This window comes from Microcaecilia unicolor, chromosome 1 (genome assembly GCF_901765095.1).
Source record: "Microcaecilia unicolor chromosome 1, aMicUni1.1, whole genome shotgun sequence".
NCBI classification, from domain to species: domain Eukaryota; kingdom Metazoa; phylum Chordata; class Amphibia; order Gymnophiona; family Siphonopidae; genus Microcaecilia; species Microcaecilia unicolor.
In genome coordinates, this window is record NC_044031.1 from 97293413 (window position 1) to 97314833 (window position 21421).

At 50.6% G+C, this 21421-nt stretch overlaps 1 protein-coding gene across 3 annotated transcripts in view; it reads left to right on the plus strand.

Annotated features, from left to right (window-relative positions):
- The window catches only part of EPC1 (enhancer of polycomb homolog 1), a 396583-nt gene that overhangs the window by 163361 nt on the left and 211801 nt on the right, over window positions 1-21421 (plus strand). For all 3 annotated transcript variants that reach the window (XM_030199118.1, XM_030199129.1, XM_030199110.1), the window contains 2 exons: window positions 20388-20533; window positions 20616-20822. In XM_030199118.1, coding sequence (XP_030054978.1) covers window positions 20388-20533; window positions 20616-20822 — 353 coding nt within the window. The remainder of the gene's footprint in view (window positions 1-20387; window positions 20534-20615; window positions 20823-21421) is intronic.

Genomic DNA, 21421 nt, shown 5'->3' on the forward strand with positions numbered 1-21421 from the left:
GTTCCTTGCTCTGCTGACTGCGGCCACACAGCATGGTTGAGTCTAATGGCCGCTCCCAGAACACAGTCTCAGGACCGTACCTGGTGGAGCTCAGAGCACAGCTCCGAGGCCCCCAGTTGCACTTCTTAGTGCCATTGTGTGAGACTTTGGCTCAGTCCTGCCAGAGAAGTGTGTGTCCCCATCCCTCCACCCTTCATGCCTGTTCACCATGTTTGGGTGTGCTCCCCAGAAGGCTCCCTCTGCAGGCTTTTCAAGAGTGCTTGCTTTAGCAACACATATTAAAAAAAAAAAAAATCAATTGACTTGACTAGCTTGATGCCCTTTGTCAGGGGCAAATGCTATTGTAAAGAACTAAGGGCATTTCCCTCTAGGTGCACCCAGAGAGAGATCTGGGGGATGATACGCCAGATCCCAGGACTGAGGTAGGCCGAGGCAGCCAGGCAAAAGCCGTTGCATGTCTGGTGCGTGATAGGGCATGCTGGCCAGCACAAGTTGTGCGATCTGCAGAGCCAGTAGGTGAGCAAGGATAACGGATTAATTTTATAGTGTGTGTCTGTTTTCTCAGTGAGCATTTTACATGTGCTTCTCCCCTCCCCCCATAGATGAAAAGGATATATTCCTCTGACAGTGTTCCTGCCAAGGCAGATTGGCAGTTAGAATCCTCCCTTTTCTATCAGTTCACTCGCAGGGAGACTAAATCCCTGGTCATGTGATGGCCTTTTTCATTCCTGTGTACTCTTCAGGGGGGCGGGGGGTCCTGGTGGGGCCCTGGTGGTTTTTTGGCTCCAGACATTGACCCAGGTGGTTAAGCAGGTCCCAAGGGGATCAGCAGGGGCCCCATTTTGGGGTCCCATTGTTGTAGAATGGATCTGGTTATTGTGGAGGGTCTGGGTTCTTCTGGGGGGGAGAGGAGGAGGAGGACTGAGAGGTTCTTTCGGACGCCTAGTCCCCCATGGACTCCAGTTCGGGGGACTCTTCTTTTCAGGAAGCTGTAAAGCAGTAGTCCCTTGGGTTGGCGCTCTTTTGTCATGAGGAGATGTCTTGTCTCTTAGACATGATCGTTGGGACCTTAGCTATGCTTCTGCCTCCTGCAACTGTTTCCTCGGGGCCCCTGAAGCATTTTCCACTCCATAATGTCCTCATCCGCATAATGATGGTGGTGGGAGTCCCCGGATGGTCCCCTTGGGGTGGACCAGGGTTCTTGAAGGTGGACACCCTGGTTACAGTGGTTATGAAGGCGACTGCTGTACCTGTCTAAGAGTGCTCAGCCCTTTGGGAGCTCCATGAAAAGAATGTGGAGCAACAACTGTTCTCACGTTTTTGGTGGAGGCCCTACCATTCAGGCTGCTATTTGTGGCGGTCACATAGCTCCATGCTGCATTGGTTTCAGCAATTACTTGCCTTGAGCTGGGATAACCTTTTTGGGCAGACATACTCTACGATCTGGGCCATCTGGCTTCCCACTCAGTGGCAGTGTCGTAGGACTCTTTCATTGCCCAGGGGTTGAGGTCTGCTCCAGTAAGGGCCGATAGACATGGAAGATCTGGATTTGTTTTGTCTTATGGTTTGACCATTGGGAGGAGATGTTTGGAGATGCATGGGTTTTCCCCCACTGTGGTCTTTACAATACTGCCACATCAGAGGTTTACATCTGAGTTTGACAAGTTCTTTAATCCTGGTGCGGGGAGTGGTTTCTGTCTCCCTGGAGGGGTCAGATTCCCAATATTTTGGGGTTTCTGCTGCTAGGCCTGGATCAGAGGCTGACTCTGGGCTTCCTGAGGGTCCAGGTGGCAACTGTAGCAAGGGGAAGGATATCTCTCTGGCTTTGCATAGAGGGGTGGCTTGCTCCCTGAAGGGTGGTGGCTATGCCCTTCCTTTCCTTTGTGGGATCTCAATCAGGTGCTCCGGGCGCTGTGAGCTTCTGCACTTGGTTTCCTCCAAGGTCCTTCCTATCAGGGCAGTGTTTGTGGTAGCTATCACCTTTTGTGGAATCTCAATCTGGTGTTCCGGGCGCTGTCTGGAGCTCTGAGCTTCTGCACTGGTTTCCTCCAAGGTCCTTCCTATCAGGGCAGTTTATGGTAGCTATCACCTCTGCTTGTAGAATCTCCGAGCTGCAGGCACTATTTTGCTGGGACCTGTATTTGTCCTTTACAGAGGACTCAAGGTGTATGGTTCCCTCCTTTCTGCTGAAAGTGTTGTCTCCATTCCACGTCTGTTTGCCCTCCTTTTTAGTGGAAGGTTCAGCTTCTGGGAATCGTTAGATCCATGAGCTAGATGTCCAAAGGACGCTGCTCCAGTACCTGAGGATGACTGATTAATTTTCTCTGTCCACTGCTTTGTGCTTTCCATAGCCCTTAGAAGGGCCAGGCAGCCTGTAGGCTTCCATTGCTAGGCGGATCAAGGGGCTGTTTTTTATTCCATCTACATCAGCTAGAATCATCTGGTGCCTCAAGGGCTTGATGGCCCACTCTACTAGGGCAGAGGCTTGGGCAGGGTACGACATTTGCAGGATGACAACTTTGGTCGTGGCACCATTTCTTTGCTAAATGCTACAGGTTGGATTTGTTGCCCAGTGTCTGCTCAGACTTTGGCAGAGCAGTCGTGTGGGGGTGGGGCTTGTCTTCCCCTACTCAATAAATTGCTTCGGTGCATCCATTTGTGCAGAATGGTGGAGCTGATGCTAAGGAAGGAGAAATTGTCTTACAGGATAATTTTCTTTTCTTTAGTCAGCGACACTATTCTGCATTCCCCCCTTGGAAGACCTTGACCCGAGGTTCTTCTGGGTGTGCTTTGTGCTTCCCTTTTTTTTTTTGTTTGTTACATTTGTACCCCGTGCTTTCCCACTCATGGCAGGCTCAATGCGGCTTACATGGGGCAATGGAGGGTTAAGTGACTTGCCCAGAGTCACAAGGAGCTAGCTACCTGTGCCTGGGAATTGAATTCAGTTCCTCAGTTCCCCACCCTAACCACTAGGCCACTCCTCCACTCCACTTCAGTGCTTCAAAATATATATTTCTCCGAGGACAAGCAGGCTGCTTGTTCTCACTGATGGGTGACGTCCACGGCAGCCCCTCCAATCGGAACTTCACTAGCAAAGGCCTTTGCTAGTCCTTGCGCGCCCATGCGCACCGCGCATGCGCGGCAGTCTTCCCGCCCGAACCGGCTCGTGTTCATCAGTCTTCTTTTGTCTGCGCTCGGTACGGTCGTGTTTGCGCCGTTCGCGCCCCTTACGTTGAACCTCGCGCGTCTTTTTGACTTTTCGCTTCTAAAAAAAAAAAAAAATTTTTTTTTGGAGAAGGGCCTTTCGGTCTTTTTCCCCTCCCCGTACTTCCAGTTTTTTGCCCCGTTAAGTTTTCTTTCGTTTTCGGGGTAGGCCCTTTTGAGGCCTCGGGTCGAGTTTTTTCTCCCCCTCTTTTTGGTGCCTAACCGCAATTACGAGTTTTGATTTCGCTGGCGAGATTTTTCCGCCCATGTCATCGAAGTCTCCCAGCGGCTTCAAGAAGTGCACCCAGTGCGCCCGGGTAATCTCGCTCACTGATAGGCAAGCGTCGTGTCTTCAGTGTCTGGGGGCTGGGCACCGCCCGCAGGCCTGTAGTCTTTGCGCCCTTTTACAAAAAAGGACTCGGGTAGCGAGATTGGCCCAGTGAAACGTGTTGTTCTCGGGCTCTTCTTCGGCTTCTGCACCGGGAGTATAGAGTGCATTGACGTCGACAGCGTCTAGACCTCCGACCTCGGCGGCGACTGTATCGATTGCATCGAGGCATCGACCCTCTGCATCGTCGGTGCCGAGACAACGGAAGGCTGCGTCGGCGTTGGTGGTACCGGGACCTCCACTACTGCTGATGTCGTCGGACGGTGGTGCTTCGACTGGAGTGCAGGTGAGTGAGGGCTGTCCATTCCCCTGCTGGTGGCGGTGAGCCTTCGGGTGGGTCTCCCCCTACCCTGAGGGCTCCTGCGGTACAGCCCCCCCGAGACCGACCTTCTTCGGCCTCGGCCCCGAGGAAGCGACGGTTGGATTCTACGTCCTCCTCGTCGGTACCGGGAAGTTCCGGTGACATGCTTCGTTTGAAAAAGTCAAAGAAGCATCGACACCGGTCTCCTTCCCGCATCGGTACCGAGAGCTTTGGGTCACCGAGGGAGTCGGCACCCAGTAGGCATCGGCACCGGGGAGGACCGCTCACCCTCTGTCAGGAGGTGTCGATGCGCTCCACCTTGGACAGCCCGGAACAGCCTCCACGCCCGGAACAGACTCTGACTTCGACGCCTGCATCGGCTTCCATGTCTTTCTCCACAGCCGCCCTGCACGAGAGACTCCGTGCCGTTCTACCAGAGATCCTGGGAGAGCTGTTGCGCCCTTCCTCTCCGGTACCGGGGGTGTTTGCGCCACCGGTACCGTCGAGTGAGGCGCCGGCTGGCCCCTTGCCCGGGGTGAGGTCTCCGACATCTGCGGCCGCCTCCCAGGAAGGCTCCCCGACGACGTCGGCGGAGGGAGTTTCGCCGGTGCGGGCGAGGGAGTCTACCTCTCGACGCTCACACCGTGGCCGTGGTTCCACGGAGTCGAGTCGGGCACGGCTTCAGACACAGGTTCGTGAACTTGTGTCTGATACCGATGGTGAGGCCTTGTGGGAGGAGGAGGAGGACATCAGGTATTTCTCTGACGAGGAGTCTGATGGCCTTCCTTCTGATCCCACTCCCTCCCCTGAAAGGCAGCTTTCTCCTCCCGAGAGTCTGTCTTTTGCGGCCTTTGTCCGGGAGATGTCTACGGCCATTCCCTTCCCGGTGGTTGTGGAGGACGAGCCCAGGGCTGAAATGTTTGAGCTCCTGGACTATCCTTCTCCACCTAAGGAAGCGTCCACAGTACCCATGCATCATGTCCTCAAAAAGACATTGCTGGCGAACTGGACCAAGCCTCTAAGTAATCCCCACATTCCCAAGAAGATAGAGTCCCAGTACCGGATCCATGGGGACCCAGAGCTGATGCGCACTCAGTTGCCTCACGACTCTGGAGTTGTGGATTTGGCCCTAAAGAAGGCTGAGTTCTAGGGAGCATGCTTCGGCGCCCGCGGGCAAAGACTCTAGAACCTTAGACTCCTTTGGGAGGAAGGCCTACCATTCCTTTATGCTCGTGGCCAAAATTCAGTCTTACCAGCTCTACACGAGCATCCACATGCGGAACAATGTGCGGCAGTTGGCGGGCTTGGTGGACAAGCTCCCCCCTGAGCAAGCCAAGCCTTTTCAGGAGGTGGTCAGGCAGCTGAAGGTGTGCAGAAAATTCCTGGCCAGAGGGGTGTATGACACCTTTGATGTTGCGTCCAGGGCCGCTGCCCAAGGTGTGGTGATGCGCAGACTCTCATGGCTGCGTGCCTCCGACCTGGAGAATAGAATCCAGCAGCGGATTGCGGACTCGCCTTGCCGTGAGGATAATATTTTTGGAGAGAAGGTCGAGCAGGTGGTAGAGCAGCTCCACCAGCGGGACACTTTATTCGACAAGTTCTCCCGCCGGCAGCCTTCAGCATCTACCTCTACAGGTAGAAGATTTTTCAGGGGAAGGAAGACTGTTCCCTACTCTTCTGGTAAGCGTAGGTACAATCCTCCTTCTCGACAGCCTGCGGCCCAGGCTAAGCCCCAGCGCGCTCGCTCTCGTCAGCAGCGTACGCCTCAGCAAGGCCCCTCGGCTCCCCAGCAAAAGCAAGGGGCGAGCTTTTGACTGGCTCCAGCAGAGCATAGCCGACATCAACGTGTCAGTGCCGGGCGATCTGCCGGTCGGGGGGAGGTTGAAAGTTTTTCACCAAATGTGGCCTCTCATAACCTCCGACCGTTGGGTTCTTCAAATAGTCTGGCAAGGATACACCCTCAATTTGGCTGCCAAACCTCCAAATTGCGCACCGGGAGCTCAATCCTTCAGCTTCCAGCACAAGCAGGTACTTGCAGAGGAACTCTCCGCCCTTCTCAGCGCCAATGCGGTCGAGCCCGGGCCAGAAGGGCTGGGATTCTATTCCAGGTACTTCTTGTTGAAAAGAAAACAGGGGGGATGCGTCCCATCCTAGACCTAAGGGCCATGAACAAATATCTGGTCAAGGAAAAGTTCAGGATGCTTTCCCTGGGCACCCTTCTTCCCATGATTCAGGAAAACGACTGGCTATGCTCTCTGGACTTGAAGGACGCCTACACGCACATCCCGATACTGCCATCTCACAGACAGTATCTGCGATTTCAGCTGGGCACACGTCACTTCCAGTACTGTGTGCTACCCTTTGGGCTCGCCTCTGTGCCCAGAGTGTTCACGAAGTGCTTGGCTGTAGTAGCAGCGGCGCTTCGCAGGCTGGGAGTACACGTGTTCCCTTATCTCGACGATTGGCTGGTGAAGAACACATCCGAGGCAGGAGCTTTACAGTCCATGCAGATGACTATTCGCCTCCTGGAGCTACAGGGGTTTGTGATAAATTATCCAAAGTCCCATCTTCTTCCAGTTCAGAGACTCGAATTCATAGGAGCTCTGCTGGATTCGCGGACGGCTCGTGCCTATCTCCCAGTGCGAGCGTCCCAGCAGATCACTTCTCGGCAGATGTTGAGATTGCTGGGCCACATGGCCTCCACAGTTCATGTGACTCCCATGGCCCGCCTTCACATGAGATCCGCTCAGTGGACCCTAGCTTCCCAGTGGTTTCAGGCTGCTGGGGATCTAGAAGACGTGATCCACCTGTCCACGAGTTTTCTCGAATCCCTGTATTTGTGGACGATTTGGTCCAATTTGACTCTGGGACGTCCTTTCCAAATTCCTCAGCCACAAAAAGTGCTGACTACGGATGCATCTCTCCTGGGGTGGGGAGCCCATGTCGATGGGCTTCACACCCAGGGAAGCTGGTCCCTCCAGGAACGCGATCTGCAGATCAATCTTCTGGAGTTACGAGCGATCTGGAACGCGCTGAAGGCTTTCAGAGATCGGCTGTCCCACCTAATTATCCAAATTCAGACAGACAACCAGGTTGCCATGTATTACATCAACAAGCAGGGGGGCACCAGATCTCGCCCCCTGTGTCGGGAAGCCGTCAGCATGTGGCTCTGGGCTCGCCGTCACGGCATGGCGCTCCAAGCCACATACCTGGCAGGCGTAAACAACAGTCTGGCCGACAGGTTGAGCAGGATTATGCAACCTCACGAGTGGTCGCTCAACTCCAGAGTAGTGCACCAGATCTTCCAGGTGTGGGGCACCCCCTTGGTAGATCTCTTTGCATCTCGAGCCAACCTCAAAGTCCCTCAGTTCTGTTCCAGGCTTCAGGCCCACGGCAGTCTGGCATCGGATGCCTTCCTCCTGGACTGGGGGGAAGGTCTGCTGTATGCTTATCCTCCCATACCTCTGGTGGGGAAGACTTTGTTGAAACTCAAGCAAGACCGAGGCACCATGATTCTGATTGCTCCTTTTTGGCCGCGTCAGATCTGGTTCCCTCTTCTTCTGGAGTTATCCTCCGAAGAACCGTGGAGATTGGAGTGTTTTCCGACCCTCATCACACAGGACGAAGGGGCGCTTCTGCATCCCAACCTCTGGTCTCTGGCTCTCACGGCCTGGATGTTGAGAGCGTAGACTTTGCCTCTTTGGGTCTGTCAGAGGGTTTCTCCCACATCTTGCTTCCAGGAAAGATTCCACTAAGAGGAGTTACTTCTTTCTATATAGGAGGTTTGCCGTCTGGTGTGACAGCAAGGCCCTAGATCCTCGCTCTTGTCCTACACAGACCCTGCTTGAATACCTTCTGCACTTGTCGGAGTGTGGTCTCAAGACCAACTCTGTAAGGGTTCACCTTAGTGCAATCAGTGCATACCATTACCGTGTGGAAGGTAAGCCGATCTCAGGACAGCCTTTAGTTGTTCGATTCATGAGAGGTTTGCTTTTGTCAAAGCCCCCCTGTCAAACCTCCTACAGTGTCATGGGATCTCAATGTCGTTCTCACCCAGCTGATGAAACCTCCTTTTAAGCCACTGAACTCCTGCCATCTGAAGTACTTGACCTGGAAGGTCATTTTCTTGGTGGCAGTTACTTCAGCTCGTAGAGTCAGTGAGCTTCAGGCCCTGGTAGCCCAGGCCCCTTACACCAAATTTCATCATAACAGAGTAGCCCTTCGCACTCACCCTAAGTTCTTGCCAAAGGTTGTGTCGGAGTTCCATCTGAACCAGTCAATTGTCTTGCCAACATTCTTTCCCCGTCCTCATTCCTGCCCTGCTGAACGTCAGCTGCACACATTGGACTGTAAGAGAGCATTGGCCTTCTATCTGGAGCGGACACAGCCCAACAGACAGTCCGCCCAATTGTTTGTTTCTTTTGATCCCAACAGGAGGGGAGTGGCTTTGGGGAAACGCACCATATCCAATTGGCTAGCAGATTGCATTTCCTTCACTTACGCCCAGGCTGGGCTGGCTCTTGAGGGTCATGTCACGGCTCACAATGTTAGAGCCATGGCAGCATCAGTGGCCCACTTGAAGTCAGCCACTATTGAAGAGATCTGCAAGGCTGCGACGTGGTCATCTGTCCACACATTCACATCACATTACTGCCTCCAGCAGGATACCCGAGGCAACAGTTGGTTCGGGCAGTCGGTGCTGCAGAATCTGTTTGGGGTTTAAATCCAACTCCACCCTCCAGGACCCGAATTTATTCTGGTCAGGCTGCACTCTGTTAGTTGTTCTTCGTAGGTCAATTTCTGTTATACCCTCGCCGTTGCGAGGTTCAGTTGACCTGGATTCTTGTTTTGAGTGAGCCTGAGAGCTAGGGATACCCCAGTCGTGAGAACAAGCAGCCTGCTTGTCCTCGGAGAAAGTGAATGATACATACCTGTAGCAGGTGTTCTCCGAGGACAGCAGGCTGATTGTTCTCACCTACCCTCCCTCCTCCCCTTTGGAGTTGCGTTTGATCATTTTGCTTGTCATTCAACTGAGCGGGAACGGTCACGCACGGGCGGGAAGACGGCCGCGCATGCGCGGTGGGCATGCCCTGCTTGCGGGACCGCCCGTGAAGTTTTGTTCCGGTTGGTGGGGGCTGCCGTGGACATCAACCCAGTCGTGAGAACAATCAGCCTGCTGTCCTCGGAGAACACCTGCTACAGGTATGTATGCATTTACTTTCATCACAACAGAGTAGTCCTCCGCATGCAAGCTAAGTTCCTGCCAAAGGTTGTGTCAGATTTGTTTTGTTTTGGTTACATTTGTACCCCGCGCTTTCCCACTCATGGCAGGCTCAATGCGGCTTACATGGGGCAATGGAGGGTTAAGTTACTTGCCCAGAGTCACAAAGAGCTGCCTGTGCCTGAAGTGGGAATCGGACTCAGTTCCTCAGTTCCCCAGGACCAAAGTCTACCAACTTAACCACTAGGCCACTCCTCCATCTGAACCAGTCGATTATCTTGTTAACATTCTTTCCCTGACTTCATGCCCATCCTGGTGAGAGCACCTTGTACACCTTGAACTGCAAGCAAGCATGGACCTGTTTCATGGAGTGGACTAGGCTCCACAGACAATCCGCCCAACTTTTTGTGTCTTTTGATCTCATCTGGAAACACACCTTCTCTAATTGGCTGGCAGATTGCATTTTCTTCATTTATACCCAGGCTAGGTGACTGTGGAGGACGTCAAGGCTCACAGTGTCAGAGCCATGGCTGCTTTGGTAGTCCACTTGAGGTCAGTCTCCACTGAAGAAATTTGGAAGGCTGCTATGTGGTCTTCAGTCTACACATTCACATTTCATTAGTGCCTTGAGCAGCATACCCGACGTGACAGTCGGTTCGGGGAGACAGCGTTGAAGAATCTGTTTGGGGCGTAGAATTCAACTCCACCCTCCTAGGCCCGTTTTATTCTGTTCCAGTCTGCACTCACATAGTTGTATATATTTTATTGTATCCTTACTGTTGCGAGGCACAATTGGCCAATGTTTGTTGTTTTCGGTGCTAGAGATACCCCAGTTGTGAGAATTATGGCCTGCTTTTCCTCGGGGAAAGTGAAAATACTTACCTGTAGCAGGTATTCTTCGAGGACAGCAGACCTTATAATCTTACAAACCCACCTGCCTCCCCTCGGAGTGATTTCCTATTTTTCCTTTTTTTATTCTGTATTATCTAACTACTGTAACTGCTCTCTCCCAGTGGGTGGGAAGGCAGTCACAACGCTCTGCTTTAAGCTTGTTAGAAGCTCCGGGCTGGGCAGTGCGGGATCTTGTTACCCCAGTGGCGTAACAAGGGCGGTGGGGGCGGTCCGCCCCAGGTGCACGCTGCTAGAGGGGTGCAGAGAGCAGCCGCGCGGCTGTCGTCTCCGGTGGTTTCCTGCTCCCTCTGCCCCGGAACAGGTTACTTTCTGTTCCGGGGCAGAGGGAGCAGGGAAACAGTGGAACAGACAGCCACGCATCTTCTCCCAGCAAGTAAGAATGCACCCGGGGGGGGGGGGGGGGGGGGGGGGGGGGGACAGATGGCCGCTGCACCTGGTTGGGGGGGGGGGGTGCGCAGCAGCGATCCACCCTGGGTGGCAGCCGACCAAGGATCGTCACTGCGTTACCTAGTTGTGAGAATATAAGGTCTGCTGTCCTCGGAGAATTTTTGCTATAGGTATCTTTGCTTTTCTGTATGAGGTGGTGTTGCCTTTAAATGCTCTATAAATTTAGAGTGAATTAAGTTGTAGTTTTTTTTTTTTGTTGTTGTTGTTAAATCATATTTTCCTTGTCATCAGGAGCAGATGAATCCATTACGAATGGGTTGTGTCCACCTACCAGCAGGGGGAGATAGAGAACTCTGAAAATCATATTGCCTCCTGGACGTCTAGCTCCATCTGCCTCTCAGTATTCTCTATCTCCCAGCAGGGTTGGACGCAGCTTATTCAGCTCCTTCAAGAATCCGCCTGGGGTGGCTCCTGTGCTTTTGCCAGTTGTAGCAGGGGTGTTGTGGCTATTGCAGCTTCACTTTAAAGGCACATAGGTTAGCCCTTTCCCTGCCTTACCCTTCCCCCTATGTGGATGGAGGCATATAGGTTTGCTCTGTCTCTGCCTTTCCCACTCTCTTCTGTGTGGATGCAGGCACATTGGTTCGTCCTTTCCCTGCCTTTCCCACTCTTCTGGACCTCCGGAGTGCCTCTGTAGCTGTTGCCTCTAACTTTCCTCACAGCGTTAAAAAAAAAAAAAAAAAAAGCGCTGCAATTCTGAGGTTATCTTCTGACTGTGCAGTGTGACCGGAGCTCTGGGACTCGGTCTGTGAGGTAAGAGCATCTTATAGCTCCTTCAGGGAGGGCCCGCGATCGCGGCGTTTTTTGCGCGAATCCGCCATTTTGAAATTTCCCGCCGTTTTTGGCGATGGCTGCGGAGGTTCTTAAGTGCTGTTCAGGTTATAGCAAGCACAGATCAGACGTCAGGGCCGGCACGAGCATGGCGAGCAATGTCTCTTCCCGCTCAGTGGAGCTGGCAGCGGGCGCCATTTTGGATGCGCCGCATGGTCAGACCCCTGCAGGAGCGGAGGAGTCTCGGATGGTGGCTACCAGAGGAGCTGCTTGCCCCGGATTGGAACCGGGAGACCAGGGTGAGCCTTTCTCCCCTGAGTTTGTGTTGCTTTTACATAAAGCGTTCATGTTAAAGAGGGCTCTTCCTCAGGTGTCTGACTCTACGTTGCTACCTGGTTCCCCTCCGGTGGAGGCTGGGCTGGGATTTCAGTCAGGCGTTTTTTCCCCGGACAGTTGGCCGCAGGACAAGCGTAGAAGGGTAAATTCCCCTTCAAAGAGTGGCACACCTCCCCCCCCCCCTGTGGTCAGGCTGTGGGGATTCTGAAGGGTCTGGCAGGCCTTCGTGGTCTGAGGAGCCAGAGGAAGGTGCCGGATTGCCACTGGATCCAGTCTGGAGTGGAGTAGTGGCCTAAGGAGTGGCCAAAGAGAAATCGTGCCAAACGAATCTCATTGAATTCTTTGACTGGGTGACAGGAGAATTAAATCAAGGACGTGCTATGGACGTCATCTACTTAGATTTCAGCAAGGCTTTCGACACGGTTCCCCACAGGAGGCTCTTAAATAAACTAGACAGCCTGAAGATAGGACCCGAAGTGGTGAACTGGATTAGGAACTGGTTGACAGACAGACGCCAGAGGGTGGTGGTGAATGGAGTTTGCTCGGAGGAGGGAAAGGTGAGTAGTGGAGTGCCTCAGGGATCGGTGCTGGGGCCGATTCTGTTCAATATATTTGTGAGTGACATTGCCGAGGGGTTACAAGGTAAGGTTTGCCTTTTTGCAGATGACACCAAGATTTCCAACAGAGTGGACACCCCGGAGGGTGTGGAAAACATGAAAAAAGATCTGAAGAAGCTAGAAGAATGGTCTAACGTTTGACAATTAAAATTCAATGTGAAGAAATGCAAAGTGATGCACTTGGGGAGTAGAAATCCAAGGGAGATGTATGTGTTAGGCGGGGAGAGTCTGATAGGCACGGACGGGGAGAGGGATCTTGGGGTGATAGTATCTGAGTACCTGAAGGCGACGAAACAGTGCGACAAGGCGGTGGCAGTAGCTAGAAGATTGCTAGGCTGTATAGAGAGGAGTGACCAGCAGAAGAAAGGAGGTTTTAATGCCCTGTATAAGACATTGGTGAGGCCCCACCTGGAGTATTGTGTTCAGTTTTGGAGGCCGTATCTTGCAAAGGATGTTAAAAAAAATGGAAGCGGTGCAAAGAAAAGCTACGAGGATGGTATGGGATTTACGTTCCAAGACGTATGAAGAGAGGCTTGCTGACCTGAACATGTACACCCTGGAGGAAAGGAGGAACAGGGGTGATATGATACAGACGTTCAAATATTTGAAAGGTATTAATCCGCAAACGAATCTTTTCCGGAGATGGGAAGGCGGTAGAACGAGAGGACATGAAATGAGATTGAAGGGGGGCAGACTCAGGAAAGATGTCAGGAAGTATTTTTTCACGGAGAGGGTGGTGGACGCTTGGAATGCCCTCCCGCGGGAGGTGGTGGAGATGAAAACGATAACGGAGTTCAAACATGCGTGGGGTATGCATAGAGGAATCCTGTGCAGAAGGAATGGATCCTCAGAAGCTTAGCTGAAATTGGGTGGCGTAGCAGTTGGGGGGAAGAGGGGTTGGTGGTTGGGAGGCGAGGATAGGGGAGGGCAGACTTATACGGTCTGTACCAGAGCCGCTGATGGGAGAGGGGGTGGTGGTTGGGAGGCGAGGATAGGGGAGGGCAGACTTATACGGTCTGTACCAGAGCTGCTAATGGGAGGCGGGACTGGTGGTTGGGAGGCGGGAAATACTGCTGGGCAGACTTATATGGTCTGTGCCCTGAAAAGGACAGGTACAAATTCAAGTTAAGGTATACACATATGAGTTTGTCTTGGGCAGACTGGATGGACCATGCAGGTCTTTTTCTGCCGTCATCTACTATGTTACTATGTTAGTGGTTAGGGTGGTGGACTTTGGAACTGAGGAACTGAGTTCAATTCCCACTTCAGGCACAGGCAGCTCCTTTTGACTCTGGGCAAGTCACTTAACCCTCCATTGTCCCAGGTACAAATAAGTACCTGTATACAATATGTAAGCCGCATTGAGCCTGCCATGAGTGAGAGAGCGCGGGGTACAAATGTAACAAAAATAAATAAAATGATTCCACCACAGTTAGGATTTTGCACCGCAAGGAGCTGCCAGCGCTTATTTCTGATGCCTTGCAGGCCCTCTCTATTGAAGATCCTGTACTTAGCCAAGCCTCCTCTGGTAATCCGAGGATGGCAAGTACTAAGAAGCCTGCTCGGGCCTTTCCTTTGCATGACTCCATCCAAGAGCTTATCTCTGCTCAATGGTCTGACCCCGAGGGGCCTTTGAAAGTTGCCAGGGCAATGGGGCACTTATACCTTCTTAGTGAGGAGCGCTTGGCCATGCCTAAAGTAGATGCCCTAGTCACGGCTGTGATGAAGAAGACTACCCTCCCAATAGAGGGGAGGGGTCGCCCTGAAGGACATGCAGGACCGACGGCTGGAATCGGCAATGAAATGGTCCTTTGAAATTTCAGGCCTAGCCTTGCGGGCGTCTGTGTGCAGTTGTTATGCTGCTCAAGCCTGCCTCTCTTGGTTGCAACAGGCAGTGGAACAGCCCGGGGATGGAGAGGAGCCTCTTGTGGAGGTGGCACCACGGATGGAGTCGGCGTTGTCATTTTTGGCTGACGCCCTTTATGATCTGGTCAGAGCCTCGGCTAAACAGAGGTCTGTGGCGGTGGCCGCTCGCCGCCTTCTATGGCTGCGGTATTGGGCGGCTGACATGGCCTCTAAGCAAACGTTGGTGAAGTTGCCCTTCCAGGGCCTTCTCCTATTTGGTGAGGAGTTGGAGAAAATTGTCAAGGGCCTTGGGGATGATAAACCCCAGTGCTTACCCGAAGATAGGCCGCGGCCTTCTTCCAAGGGTCAGGCGGTTCCCTCCTCTTCCAGACCTCGCTTTCGTGAAGCTAGAAGGTACCGCCCAGGGCGTTCTGCTAGGTTTACTTCGCTTGCCCGTTTTCAGCAGAGGAACTCCTTTCGGTTGGACAAATGCTCCGCAGCGGCCGGTTCATGGCCTGGAGTTTATGGGTGACCCTCTCAATGATGGTGCGCCGGCCCACTCCTCGATTCCTGCAGTTGGAGGATGTCTTTCCCTCTTTCTCATGGAGTGGGTCTAGATTACCTCAGATTAGGGGGTGTGGGACCTGATCAGAGACGGCTACAGATTGGAATTGACTGCCCCGGTGAGAGACATTTTATTTGGAGTCCCGATGCGGCACTTCCGTCAAACGGACAGCGGTAGAGGAGACCTTGCAAGGCTTGTTGCACCTGGGAGTGGTGATCCCCATGCCTCCCGCCGAACGCGGCTGCGGCCGTTACTCCATTTATTTTGTGGTGCCGCGAAAAGGTGGGTCTTTTCAGCCCATTCTCGACTTGAAGAAAGTCAACGAGTCACTCGAAGTACAGCATTTCCACATGGAAACCCTGTGCTCAGTCATTGTTTATTTTATTTTGTTGCACTTGTATCCCACATTTTCCCACCTATTTGCAGGCTCAATGTGGCTTACAGAGACCTGTGTTTGTGCAGTGCTGCGTACGCCTTGTAACGCTATAGAAATGCTAAATAGTAGTAGTACCTGTTATGGCATCGCCATACCAGGGTAAAGAGTACAGTTGGTGTTATACAGAAGTCTAGGAGATCAAGAAGATTTAGTGAAGAAGTTATAGAAAGATACATTCATGATAAAGGTAGATATGTGTTGTTTCGTAGCTAGTTATGGGTTCTCCTGGTAGGCCTTGTTAAAGAGGTAGGTTTTCAGAGATTTGCGGAAGTTAGTTAATTCGTTAATCCTTTTCAAGTGCTTTGGGAGTGAATTCCACAGCTGCGTACCTATGTAGGAAAAATTGGTCGCGTTTGTTAGTTTGTATCTTACTCCTGTACATCTGGGGAAGTGTAGGTTTAGAAAGGTGCGGGAGGATTTTTTATCGTTTCTTGTTGGCAGGTCCACGAGGTCTAGCATGTAGGTCGGAGCATCTCCGTAAATGATTTTATGAACAGTTGTGCAAATTTTGAACGTGGTACGCTCTTTGAGTGGGAGCCAGTGTAGTTTTTTTCTTAATGGTTTTGCACTTTCATATTTTGTTTTTCCAAATATAAGTCTGGCTGCAGTATTCTGTGCTGTTTGAAGTTTCTTGATGGTCTGTTCTTTACAGCCAGCGTAGAGTGCATTGCAGTAGTCCAAGTGACTTAATACCATTGATTATACCAGGTTTCGAAAGATAGCCCTTGGGAAGAGGGATTTTATTCTTTTGAGTTTCCATATGGAGTGGAACATTTTCTTAGTTGTGTTCTTTACGTGGTTTTTGAGTGTGAGATTTCGATCGATGGTCACTCCCAGAATTTTAGGATTGTTTGAGACGGGGAGGGAGAGTTTTGGGGTGGTTATGGTGGTGAATTTATTTGTGTTGTGTTCTGAGGTGAGTATAAGGCATTGAGTTTTAGCTGAAATGCATCTGTCCAAGAGTTCAGAATTTGGAAACTTTGGTTGATTTTATTGGTTATTTCCTTTATGTCATGTTTGAATGGAATGTAGATCGTGACATCGTCTGCATGTATGTATGGGTTGAGATTTTGATTGTCTAATAGCTTGGCTAGGGGTATCATCATTAGGTTAAAGAGTGTTGGTGAAAGGGGGGATCCTTGAGGGACTCCGCATTCAGGTATCCATGGGGCTGATGTCTCTGCTTTGGTTGTTACTTGGTATGATCTTGTTGTCAAGAATCCTTTAAACCAGTTAAGCACGTTACCTCCAGTTCCAAAGTACTCCAGAATGTGTAGTAATGTTCCATGGTTGACCATGTCGAAGGCACTGGACATGTCAAACTGTAGGAGAAGTATGTTGTTGCCAGTCGCAATATTTTGTTTAAATTTGTTCATTAAAGTTACTAGTACTGTTTCTGTGCTGTAGTTCGATCGAAATCCTGAATGACATTCGTGCAATATTGAGTGTTTATTAAGGTGGTTAGTGAGCTGTTTCGTCACTACACCTTCCATAAGTTTGGTTATTAGCGGGATAGATGCTACTGGTCGATAGTTGCTTACGTCGCTTGTATCTTTCTTTGCATCTTTAGGTAGAGGAGTGAGTAGAATATTTCCTTTGTCTTTTGGGAAGAGACCATTTTGTAACATGTAGTTTATATGTCTCGTGAGGTCTGTTATGAATTGTTGAGGGGCATCTCTTATGAGGTTGCTAGGACAGATGTCTAATTTGCAATGTGATTTGGCGTATCTTTTGAGTGATTGAGAGATGTTTTTGATCGATAGTGGATCAAAGTTGGTCCATGATCGGTTGATCGCTCTGCTGGATATTTCCCATGTATTGGGTCTAGACATTCAAGGAGTTTTGTATAATCCATTGTATTGCTGGGTATCATAGTGCGTAGCTTTATCATTTTCTCTTTGAAGTAGTTTGCAAGGTTGTCTGCTGATCGGTTATCTATGTTGTTAGAAGTAACCGACGTAGTATTTGTTAGATTATTTACGAGTTGGAAGAGTTTGTGTGTCATTGCATCCTGGTCCTATTTTATTTTGGTAATATGATCTTTTAGTCTTTCTGATGGCGTGTTTGTATTTTCTTTGTAGTTGCTTCCCTTCGTTGAGTGTAGAGTCATCTTTTTTTCTTATTCCATGCTCGTTCCAGCCAGGAGAGTTTCTCACGTCTCTGGACCTGAAAGAAGCTTACTTGCACATCCCTATTTGGCCCCCGCACCAACGGTTTCTCTGGTTTGCGGTGTTGGGAAGACATTTCCAGTTTTGGGCCTTGCCTTTTGGCCTCGCCACATCTCCCCAAACCTTTTCCAAGGTAATGGTGGTGGTAGCTGCCTTTCTCAGGCGAGAGGGTATCCGGGTTCACCCGTACCTCAACGACTGGCTCATCAGAGCAGACTCTGCAGAAGAGAGTCGTCATGTAACAGCCAGAGTGGTCTCTGTACTGCAATCTCTGGGCTGGGTCGTCAATATACCCAAAAGTCACCTGACCCCCTCTCAGTCTCTAGAATATTTGGGGGTCCGGTTCGACACGGCCTCGGGGTTGGTTTTATTTTACCCGAGTAAAGGAGCTTCAGACCCAGGTCCATCTGCTCCTGAGGATGCCTTGCCCGCGAGCTTGAGACATTGTCCAGCTCTTGGGGTCAATGATGGCCACCCTAGAAGTGGTGCCTTGGGCGAGAGTGCACATGAGACCGCTGCAGTGTTCCCTGCTACAACGTTGGTCTCCTATTTCCTAGGATTATCAGTGCAGACTCAGTTGGCTCCCTGCGGCCCGACTCAGCATGGAGTGGTGCCTCTCAGACAGCAAGCTGCGACGAGGAATGCCATTAGCGCTCCCCAACTGCTGCCTGTTGGTAACCGATGCCAGCCTGAAGGGCTGGGGAGCTCATTGCCAGGAGAGGCATGCCCAGGGTCTGTGGACACTTGAAGAATTGAAGTGGTCCATCAATCGCTTGGAGTTAAAAGCAATTTTCCAGGCGTTGCTGGCCTTTCAATTGACCTTGGAGGGATTGGCGAGTGCTGTCGGACAATATGACGGCAGTGGCCTACATAAATCGTCAAGGCGGAATGCAGTGTAGAGCACTGGCTGCGCAGGCCGCTCAGATTTGCCACTGGGCCGAGCTGCATCTTCAGTTCCTGTCAGCAGCTCATATTGCATGTCAGAGCAACGTGCAAGCCGATTATCTAAGCAGACACCACATCGACCCAGCGGAGTGGGAGTTGGCAGACGAGGTGTTGCTTCAACTTTGTGCCAAATGGGGAACGCCCGTAGCGGATCTGATGGCGTCAAGCACAAATGCCAAAGTCCCTTGCTTTTACAGCAGACTGTGAGATCCTCGCTCGGCGGGGTTGGATTCCTTGGCTCAACCCTGGCCTCTGGGCCTCTTGTATGTGTTCCCGCCTTGGCCCTTGATAGGGCGAGTACTCCTGCGTATTCGACTGCACCAGGGAGTGGTGATTCTTATTGCCCCGGATTGGCCCAGGCTGCCCTGGTATGCGGACCTCCGGCAGATGCTGGTGGAGGCTCCTCTTCCTTTGCTTCTGGTACCGAACCTGTTGACTCAGGGCCTGGTAACCATGGAGGATCCATGCCGCTTTGGTCTTACGGCATGGCTATTGAGAGGGCGCAATTGAGAGACAAGGGCTATTCTAACAAAGTCATCTCCACTCTCTTGCAGGCCTGCAAACGGTCCACTTCCGTTGCATATGCCCGGATTTGGCGCCAGTTTGAGGCCTGGTGTGTTCCAAAGGCAATCACACCCATGCGGGCTTCTGTCTCGCCAATTCTTGACTTTTTGCAGGATGTTGTACAAAAAGGCTTGGCCTATAATTCCCTGCGGGTGCAAGTGGTAGCATTGGCATGCTTTCGAGAGAAGGTCGCTTGCCTCTCCTTAGCTGCGCATCCAGACATTGCACGGTTTCTTAGAGGGGTGCTTCGGCTCAGTCCTCCCGTGCGGGCACCTTGTCCGGCTTGGAACCTGGGGCTGGTATTAAAGGATCTTCATTGTTCGCCCTTTGAACTGCTGAGGTGTGCTTCGGAGAAGGATGTGACTCTAAAGACATTTCATCGGCGAGACGGGTGTCTGAGCTCCTGTCGAGACCCATTTCTGCAATTCTCAGAGTCCGGAGTAACGGTACCTACTGTGCCTTCCTTCCTGCCTAAGGTGGTTTCAGCATTTCACCTATACCAGCCTATTTATCTGCCCTCCTTTTACTAGGAAGGAGTTTCCAGAATCTTTTGGGCAGTTGCACCTTCTGGTTGTGCGCAGGGCTCTGTTGCAGTATCTGCAGATGTCTAATGCTTTCAGGACCTCTGATCACCTTTTTGTATTGTTGTCAGGTCCTCGCAGAGGGTCTCCAGCATTTAAAGCCACTGTAGCCTGTTGGGTTAAGGTAGCCATTTTTTCTGGATATCTGCTATCTGGCCGGCCTCCGCCTGACGCCTTTAAGGCACATTTCACAAGAGCGATTTCTTCCTCTTGGGCTGAGACGGGAGCACTCTACTCTTCAAGAGATATGTAGTGCAGCTACTTGGGCTTCTAAGCTCTTTTTTGCCCGTCATTACAGGCTGGGTGTGGCTGCCAGGAGGGATGCGGTTTTTGGATCATAAGTGCTTGCGCGTGGTGTGGCTTGTTCCCCGCCCTATCTAGGGATTGCTTTGATATATCCCATTCGTAATGGATTCATCTGCTGCTGATGACAAGGAAGGGAAAATTAGGTTCTTACCTTGGTAATTTTTTTTCCTTTAGTCACAGCAAATGAATCCATGATCCCTCCCTGATTGACTCTGTTTTGTGTTCAGTTTTTCCTGCAGACATGTTCCCTCATTGGGAGAAGTTGGAAAACAGTCTTCAGGATATCTGTTCTACTACAGGAGGTTGAGTTTGTCCCTCCTTTGTGTTATTGCTCCTGTTCTGGGGCGTTCGTTCGCTGTGAGGAAAGTTCATGTTATGCTACTTTGCGGTTTAACACTGCTTTGGAAGCTTCAAAATACTGAGAGGCAGATGGAGCTAGCCATCCTAGAGGCACTATGGTTTTCAGTGATCTCCCCCTGCTGGTAGGTGGACACAACCCATTCATAATCTGCTGTGACTAAAGGACAGAAAATTACCAAGGTAAGAATCTAATTTTCCCATACCACCTAATAAGTTGTTCATTCGCATGTCAGAGTAGTTTGATATCTATTGTGAGTAGTGCTGGATAATTCATGACCTTGGAAGATACAAGAATTTCAGGATTCTTATCTGTCTATACAGATATAGATATATTTTCCCTAGAAATGTGTTTACACTGCCTGGTATATGTACAGAGACATATGAGCCAGACCACCTTAAATAATTTTATTTGCTTTTTAGCTTTTTGCTTGGATGCAGAGCAGCCAGACTATGACATGGATTCTGAAGATGAGGTCTTTGTGAATAAGCTGAGGAAGAAAATGGAAATTACTCCTTTCCAATTCGAGGAGATGATTGATCGACTAGAAAAGGGCAGTGGACAGCAGGTATACCATTTCTGAAACATCAGCATTAATTTCTAGTAGGAAATAAATATTGAAGTGGAATTGACTTTTTTTTTCCATTTAGCTAGTCAGTCTCCAGGAGGCCAAGTTACTATTAAAAGAAGATGATGAACTGATTAGAGAGGTGTATGAATATTGGATTAAAAAGAGGAAAAACTGTCGTGGTCTTTCTCTCATCCCATCCGTAAAACAAGAGAAGCGAGATGGCTCTAGCACCAATGATCCTTATGTGGCTTTCAGAAGGCGTACCGAAAAGATGCAAACCCGAAAGGTGAGTAGATCCATAATCTTTTCTTGAATCCTTTAGTTGTTGTACATTATACACATGTTTCAGATCTAGATGTATTAACTGAATCTTTGTTCCTGGTTCTCATTTCAAAAGTTAAATTTATAAGTAGAAGAGACCAGGTTATTTTGCTTCAATTTGATATATCTGCAGTGTTTGATGGAATTAACGATTCTTTGTTGTTGCTTATATTTAGTGAATTAGGGATAACATGTACAGTATTGACTTGGTTTGAGCTTTTATTTTGTTTGTTTAAATTTATTTATGAACACAAAAATACAACTCGAGAACCACACAACTACAGGAAGGTCGCACTCTTAGGTACAATGCAATGTGAAACTTGGGGGACAGCAATCCCCCCCTCCCAAACCAAAACAAGCTGCAGAAGTGACAAGGTTAAAGGTCATGTAAAAACAAACAAATCACCAAGTCCATAAAACAAGGCGAGTCAAACATCCATCCGTTCCTTCCATTTGACATAGGAATCTCATACTCGAGTAAAGCTTACAAAGCGATTCCGGCAGATATCCGTGAAATAAAATCCACTTTAATGAAAACTTGAGACCGGGACAGTGGAAAGGGTT